Here is an 8,680-nt window from a genome sequence, read left to right as displayed (position 1 = left end):
ACCCATGATAAACTAGCAACTCATCCTATGCAGTAATTGCATCATACAAACGATCTGTTGTTTAGTGTATTTTCTTCTAATATCCTTTTAGAGAGTCTGCATCTTTACTGAATTAATATCATTTTGCAAACTAATTTAAAAAAGACAGTATAGTAGTTTATGATGTGTACTAGAACATTTAGCTGATAAGACCTTTTCTGCATAGAAATTAGACTAGATTATCTGGTTAATATTTTGTCTTAGAAGTATGATTCATATGGGGCAAAAGAAATTCAGAATTGTAGTAGTATAAGAGATTTCGTCTCTATATGCTGCTACAAAGTACAGAAACTTAAAAATTGTAACTTTTACTTTCAGACCTAAATATTCACATCTTAACGGCTACTGACTGTAGGTTGCCCTTCTTCAGGCAGCACCTTAGAATGTATTGTGCCAAATACATTATGCTGCCAATCATGGATGAGGTCATTGCAATCAGTAAACACACTACTGAATTGAGCCCATCAATACTGCTGCCATACTGATAAGTGAGACTTTCATTGCACAGAGAAATCAAGTGTGGAGAAATTTTTTTTAAAAAAATGTTTGTTTTTTTAATCGATTCCATTTTTCAGTATAAAACACTTCCATAACTCTGGCCAATCAAGCAAACAAATTCACTTTCACAACAGGACAAAAATCACAAATCCTGCACGTCTCTCTAAAATAGCTTTTTTGGGGGGGTGGGGGTGGGGCTCTTTTTAAACTAATTTTGGTAGATAACACCACAACCTAACAAATCACTTGTGTTAGCTAATACAACATTAACATTAATTTAAAATAAAAGGAAAAATAAAAATAAAACGGATAAACAAATGAACGCAAGCAATCTGGTGGTCACAGTCCAAGCGTGAGTGAGTCCAGGTTACCACAGCAACAATGATTACGCAGTCTTCTGTTGGCCCTTCTTTCCAATCAGGGACTTGTGGATATGGGGGATAACACCTGCAAAAAAGAACATATGTCCACAGTCATATTTGGCCCATGCGAAAACTAGCCACTCTCTTACACATCAATCAAGACACCACCAGTTCTAAAATCATAAAAAGTACGATTTTTTCAGTCCAAACCAAACATGTTCAGCATAATGTCAGAAACAAGCAGTTAAAAGGTGTCAACTCACCTCCACCAGCAATGGTGGCCTTGATGAGAGAGTCCAACTCCTCATCTCCACGGATGGCCAGCTGTAGATGGCGGGGGGTGATACGCTTCACCTTCAGGTCTTTGGAGGCATTTCCTGCTAACTCCAGCACCTAAAATGAGCCAGCCACTGATTCATTTGGAAAAACGTGCAGCACAGCAATTTGGGCCTCATCATTAACAATTCTACTGCTTTATGTCTATTGAGAGGCAAAAGGACATCGCAATCTAATGTTCTTTGTGGATTGAGAAAGTGTTTACCTCAGCTGTGAGATATTCGAGAATGGCAGCGCTGTACACAGCCGCTGTAGCTCCCACGCGGCCATGGCTAGTGGTGCGGGTCTTCAAGTGCCTGTGGATACGACCCACAGGGAACTACAAACGATTGAAAAGAGACAAATGAATTAGCTACTGCTGTGCAAAATCCAGAGCTACTGAATCTAACTAATGACAATTTCAAGTTCAAAACTACACTGCTGGAAATGGATATGGTGAATACACAATTGTTGTAAAGGAGAACAATGTTATTTTTCCCTGGTACTTTTAAATGAATATTAAATCTTACCTGAAGCCCAGCCCTTTGTGAGCGAGACACTGCTTTCGCCTTGGCTTTTCCACTATCTTTTCCAGCCTTTCCACCGGCCTGGTATACAGATTGAATATTCTCAAGTCAAAACCACACAATTTTAACACCAGAGTGATCAATAAGCAATTTTAAAAATGTACTTGCACTACTCACAAATGCGCCTAATTAGTATAAACTGACACCACTGGGTCAGATAAAGGATAACTTGGATAGCTGATTTGGACAAAGATAGATCACCCCCATCTACGCTCCTGTCAGTCAGGCAAGTTAAGAGCCAGCTAGCTAAATCAAACGCCGCCTGCAGCGAAAAGTTGGCAGCAACAGCATGTCATATCTTCTTTACCAGCTAGCTAGTTATCATAAAAGTCCCAACGCGCCAGTAAGACAATCCAACTGCATCTCATGTTATGTTTAAATAAACGCCTTATTATTATTATTATTATTGTAAGCAAAGTTCAGACAGCTTCAGCTTACTCATAACATTTCCCCCCAGGTTTCTCAGGGATCACCGTTTCCCGCCGAGCGAATTTCGACCAGCTAGCTAACGTTAGCTAGCTACCTGGACAACCGCATCTTATAACTAGCTAGCTAGTTAGCCATCTAGCTAACGTTAACTATATGGCTAGCTATAGCAGTTTACATGTTTGAACCGCCAGCTACAAATTTGTTTCCTTTATATCAGGTACACTGCATGCATACTGTTTAACATGTATACAAAACTAGATTAAAATCCAATCAGATAACTAGCCTCCCAGATCCTAAGGAATGAAATGACTAGCTAGCTAGGTTATCTTGCTCGCTAGCAAAACGTCCAACTCCCGCTCATAAAGCTAACTAACTAGTATTTCAAACACCCTAAACGAAAGGAAAGTTTAAATGGCTTGTATTATTCGCTAACAAGTCTTAGCAAACCGATGTTATGCTTAAAAAAACTCCAATAGCAACCATCACGATAACCTGGTGAACCACAAAGCAAGATTTATGCATGTGTAGCTCGTTACAAAAATGACATCTAGAACTCGCTAGCTGTAACGCTACAGCGGCCAAGGAAGCTAGCGTTAGCTAGCCAGCTAACAAGACAAGCTAATCTTACGCAGTGGCAATCAGTTTCGCTACTTTAGCGAACTAACCTAGCTAACTAACCACAAGATTAATTCAACCTGGTTGTTTGGCTCATTCATTACTACATAAGGACGATCGACAATGAATAGGTTTTGCAAAAAGTTGCAAGCCACCTAAAAACTACTCAAATAACCAAACTGTGTTTTCCGTAGCTGTTAGCGCGCGGGTAGACAGCGATGAATTTAGCAGTGATAGGACTAGCAAGCTAGCTAACCGACTCATTCAAACATCTAATAACACAGAAAATATCCACAAAGAAATAGAACATTCGATGAACTACAAGAAAAGTAGATAAATGCGAAAAACAAACTGGGGGGGAAAAAACGCACCATTTCAACGGTTGCTTGTTTTAGACGTGAAAACGAGCGGTCTTGGTAAATGAATTTCGCCTCAAACACAGAGGAACAATAAACCCTCTTTAGGAGAGAACACTCAAGGCATACCGAGCAGGGGCATTAACCAACGACAACTGATGTTGTTGGTTCGAGCAAGGGCATTAACCAATCACAATTGATGTTATTGGTTCGAATTTTCTGGGGACCAATTAAATTACACATTGGAAACGCTCGTTACCATCCCCCACCGTTGAATGGCATCTGCACAAAAACAGCACGTAGGCGGGTCATTGTACAACTACCAAATGTACTCAAAACTACAAAAACTTATTTTGGGCGTGCAATAACCATATCTATATTCAGTGCATTACCATAACACCTGGAATCTATATTCGTTCTGCAGTCAAATATCTGTGCTATAACTGTGTAGGTTCTTTTTCCACCGTGGACCACTAAAACTATGAATGCATTTCCTAAGTTTCAATGCATTCATAAACAAGCACCAACGCTTGGTCAAGTAGCGCGATGTTCAATTCCAGGATTTATAACGCATTATAGTGTTCAGTTAGCTAGCTAGCTGTGTTCTGCAATGACGACTTTTACGTTACCAGAACCCACCCTTTACTATAATTACATTTAAACTTGTTGTCACAGCATTTTACATCAGTATCGACAGAATGGCAAGCCAATCGCCTTGTCAACAAATTTGATACTACAGTAAGGCGGGACTAATAGGCTGATCGGCATTACAAATACACCAATGAGGGGTAAGTTTTCTATTTACTCTCTTAACAGACAGCTGCTGATCCAATGGAATATTGGGAATCTGTTCTCACTTGCGTCCGCGAAGGGGAGAGCGCTAAAGCTACGCAGGACGTAGAGCAGCTCCTGGTGATGGTGAAGATGGCGGATGGGGACAGTGGGAGTGAGCGCGGTGGAAGCAGCGGTGGTGGAGGGGGTGGAGGCAGTGGATTCCAGCATTTCCAGAGAGATCAAGAGACCCAGGAGCTGGCTTCCAAACGCCTCGACATACAAAACAAGCGATTCTATTTGGATGTAAAGCAGAACTCGAAGGGCAGGTTCATCAAGATCGCCGAGGTCGGGGCTGGTGGCTCCAAAAGTCGGCTTACACTTTCTATGTCAGTCGCCGCGGAGTTTCGTGACTACCTGGGAGATTTCATAGAGCACTATGCCCAACTCGGGCCCAGTACCCCGGAGCAAATCGCCCAGTCCTCGGGCGGTGATGACGGTGGGCCTAGACGGGCCTTGAAGAGCGAGTTCCTGGTGAGGGAAAATAGAAAATACTACCTCGATCTGAAGGAGAATCAGCGGGGGAGGTTCCTCCGGATTCGTCAGACCGTCAACCGTGGGCCCGGGTTCGGGGTTGGAGGAGGAGGTGTTCCCGGCGGAGGTATGCAGTCTGGACAAACAATTGCCCTTCCTGCTCAGGGACTAATAGAGTTCCGCGATGCATTGGCCAAGTTGATAGATGATTATGGCGGTGATGATGAAGAGTTGGTCGGGGGTGGTTGCGCCGGGGGCTATGGGGAACTTCCAGAGGGCACGTCGATTACGGTGGACTCCAAACGCTTCTTCTTCGACGTCGGATCTAACAAGTACGGAGTGTTTCTGAGAGTGAGCGAGGTGAAACCCAGCTACAGAAACTCGATTACTATACCGTTTAAGGCCTGGAGCAAGTTTGGCGGCGCTTTCTGCCGCTATGCCGAAGAGATGAAAGAGATACAAGAAAAGCAAAGAGATAAAATGTTTGAAAGGAGAGGGGAAGAGTCGGAGGGGGACGACGTTGACGATGACTGACCCAGTCAGGTGGTCTGTTTGACAGCTTCGCGAGGCAAGATAGAAAGATTAAAATGTGCATGACGAATCGAACTTTAATGCTAAAACTATGGTGAATAAAGTTGTATGACTGAGAAACACTGTCGTAAATAAAAGAATATTGTTTAAAGCAGTATAGATGATATAGCTAGCTAAATAACTTCTAGCTAGCTGCAGTAGGCCTAGTTATCTGGAAGTTCCTTTTGGTGCAACCCGGTTTTAAATGTCATGGAAAAAAGAAACTCCCTTTCCCATTAAGCCTAAAAACTGTTCTTGGTGTGCTTAAGAGCTCACATGTGCGCGCAGTATTACGTTTAAAAGGATGAGCGATTATTCACTGTAGCCTATTTGTGCTTGTGGTGCATTACCATAATGGACAGAAAACCAGCATCGATTTAATGACATGTGAATTCCATAGCAGGCTTATTCGGGAAGTTTGTTCTGCTATTCTATTTGTCACCTCTGGATCAAATTACTGAATTCGAAGTTGTAAATTCAACTCCTGGGCGCAGTTCAAACAGCATTCATACAACAAACATGAAGGTGCTATGAAACATCACTTCTCTTAAGCATCAGCAGTTTTATGTTATTTTATTTCATTTTATTTTCTTGTCAGGAAAGAACAAGTAAAATATAAAACTCGTTAATAGGATGACTGTACATACTAAATTATTCCAGAATGTGCTTATGAAAATGGAGGGGGGTTGACAAAGCACACAACCTGCAGGTGGGCTACAGCCTATGCTGATTTGAAAGACACTGATACCACTTTGCTCCTAAATGGCAAGGTTTAGTATGGATATTAGGTGTCATTGTGTTAAAAGACAAAGACATCAGCCTGATTTGGATCAGTGCTTTGGGTATTTACACACAAAACACTGATCGTTCAATATCAGTCTGAGTACTTGTCAAATCAGACATTTATGAATTGAATATACTGAGGGCTTTCTTGCATTAACTGGAAAAGTGATGAGATTAAACGTAAAACCACCCAGCAGAAGTAAAGACTTATTTTTAAAAAATGATATACAGAAATTACAAATATATATATATATATATATATATATATATATATATATATATATATATATATATATATATATAAAAAATATATATATCTATATCTAAATATATTTATATATAGGAATTATAGAACCAATTATAAATGCTTCCTGAACAGGCTTATTTAAACAAATCTCGGATGCAATTCTATGGTAGGATGTTTCTTGCTATCTTTTTCCCTGTCTTTCCTTAACTTTTACTATGTTCCTTAAGGATGGAAGACCATAAGATAAACAGCAAATTATAGAAACCTAATTTAATATGCTTTCATTTTATTTTGTTTCTAGTATCTTGCAGTCAGATTAACTTCACACAAACATACTTTTTAAAAAAAAATTCCCTCCATATTTCTTTTCTTGTTTCACAAACAGCCAGAAGATGCTTCTGACCTCCCAGAACAGCCCTTTATCATCAAACCACTGCTCTTTTCCATGATATTTTAAAGTGCATGCCTGTTACAGTTTATAACCCCCTCTTTTCCTTTTATACCTGATTAATGTACAATGTGTTATCAAATGTTTTACGTTCTCAAGAGAAAAAGGAACGAAGTGTTACCTGATTTTCAAATTGTGACATTTGTTGCACTTGTCAGACTTGATGTGTGAACCCTTCCTATTTCTTTTGGTTTTTGGTTTTAAGCCCTTGAAACAGCAAAGAGTTTGTCATACTACACACCACCTGGGAGCAATAGTAATTTTCTACATTTAAAATCTGTTTGAGTTTTGACTTATGACTTTTCTGTACTGTGTCCTGTGACAAAGGCAGCTGTTCAGTCGAGATTGTTCTGCTGTAATTCTCCACAGACTTCCTTTCAACAATAAAAAATTCTTTGCTGAGGAAATGGCTTTCATTTGGAAGGGAGTGGGGGCTAAATACATTTTCAAGTAACGTTGGAAGAACAGTAGCTCTGTCAGTTTTGTTCTGTGCATAGATCTGCACTATATTTTATAGCAGCATTTTATTTCTTTTTAAATGAAGGTCAACTGAATCCCTAATTAACAAATGTGACACAATCATCTCCGTGATTATTATTAGTACAATAATGTGACAAAGTATATAGTTAAACTCAGTAATTTGGATCAACATAATGTAAAACAGCTTTAGATGGACAGCATTTAGGTTGCCATGCTACTGAATACCCAAATGGTATCAGTTGTCATAGCATTAGTGCACCCATCCCTGTGGAGATGACACAAAGCCTGGAATATTACCTGTAATGACACTCACTGTTAGCTGGGAGTAATTAATCTCTATGCTGTTTTACACACTAAACAAATATAAAGCAAATGTACTGTTAAATAGAAGGAAACAGTATTTAATCTGAGCTGAAAACCTGGCCAAATAAGAACATTTTTAATTTGGATTTAAAAACATCTAGTGTCAGTACTCTTCTAATATTGTCTGACAGTTGCTTCCATTTAAAAGCAGCATAATGGCTCTCAATGCCTAAATTCTGCCTCTCTATACTTAGTGTTCACCTTAGATAGGACTAACTGAGTTGTTCCTAATGATCTGAGAATAGCATATCTATTTCAGAACTTTCAGATCATTAGGATCTGATATGGGAATATTCTTGGAACAAAATCTGTAATAACATTTGTAATAACATCCATAAAAAAGTGGGAAAAAACAAGCAAAAAATGAATAAAACAGTTTGTGGTCAATATGTCTGAGCAGCACCACTGGCACAGGAGTTGCAAGTGATACAATTTCTCACCTATGACCCTTTTGTTTGTCCATTAAGAGCTAATTAATCTGTAGTACATTTGTTTTTCCAGTTAAAAAATACATACTGAATTTAACCTATTAGTACCGTTTCTAATAAGGAAGCCACCATTTTTTGAACTCTTCCTTTGAGTTAACAGAAATGGACAAGATCATCTCAGACTAGCAGTTTTCTGGAATATTGACATTTTGCATATAGATAATATCTAATCTACTATACAAATCTAATCTAACATTAAATATCTAATCTATATCAGTCTCAGGAACATTTTAATTAGGTTGTGGCTTGAGAAAAAAAAAGTCTACTACTGGTTCTGGAAATAGGTTAAAGGACACAACAAATAATCCAGTTAATTCAGAAGCCACACTAGTGTCTTGTTCTTTGGTTATTGTGATTGTCAAGGGATCATGCACTTTGATTTTACTTCACTTCTGTGCCTGCTTAACCTTGTAAATCACTACTTGCTAATATAAGGGCATTTAAGAATTTGACTTCACCGTGCACATGGTCTCAGAATGACAATGAAAAATGTAATTGGAGCAAAGGCTCAGGGCACCAACCACACCCAGTCTCGAACATGTGCTCTGACTACCATACCAAAGAGCATCTCTCTGGCACAGCAGCAAAAACATGTTTTACCTTCCTGAGGGGAAGGTCTACATCACATTACCTTCTCTTTCAGGGTGATGGTCTCCATCACATTGACCTATAATGTGAAGTGAATATACAGTCTCCTCCACAATTGTTGGTAAAAATTAGTAAAAGGGGTTATAAGAAATTTACCTTACAGTGAAGTATCTTAATCTCACTTTAACTGAAGGTAAGTTATTCTTA

The 8,680-nt window shown here is 39.2% G+C and overlaps 2 protein-coding genes across 2 annotated transcripts; one reads left to right on the top strand and one right to left on the bottom strand.

Moving 5' to 3' along the window:
• Nucleotides 1-567: 567 nt before the first annotated feature.
• h2az2a (H2A.Z variant histone 2a) lies at nt 568-3,360 on the bottom strand. The gene is made up of 5 exons (XM_027023188.3): nt 3,217-3,360; nt 1,745-1,822; nt 1,441-1,554; nt 1,163-1,292; nt 568-984 (listed from the first exon to the last, which is right to left on the bottom strand). Exons 1-5 carry the CDS (start codon nt 3,217-3,219, stop codon nt 923-925), a joined length of 387 nt encoding a protein of 128 aa, XP_026878989.1. The 5' UTR covers nt 3,220-3,360; the 3' UTR covers nt 568-922.
• A 728-nt stretch (nt 3,361-4,088) lies between these two features.
• Nucleotides 4,089-6,961, top strand: purba (purine-rich element binding protein Ba). Its single transcript, XM_027023160.3, has one exon. The coding sequence runs from the start codon at nt 4,117-4,119 to the stop codon at nt 5,038-5,040; it is 924 nt and encodes a 307-aa protein (XP_026878961.1). The 5' UTR covers nt 4,089-4,116; the 3' UTR covers nt 5,041-6,961.
• The last annotated feature ends 1,719 nt before the right edge of the window (nt 6,962-8,680 follow it).

Source organism: Electrophorus electricus, chromosome 5 (genome assembly GCF_041902795.1).
Source record: "Electrophorus electricus isolate QZ-2024a chromosome 5, ASM4190279v1, whole genome shotgun sequence".
In the NCBI taxonomy this organism is placed as follows: Eukaryota; Metazoa; Chordata; class Actinopteri; order Gymnotiformes; family Gymnotidae; genus Electrophorus; species Electrophorus electricus.
The sequence above is the reverse complement of the archived record's forward strand: the minus strand, read 5'-3'. Positions and strand labels throughout refer to the sequence as shown.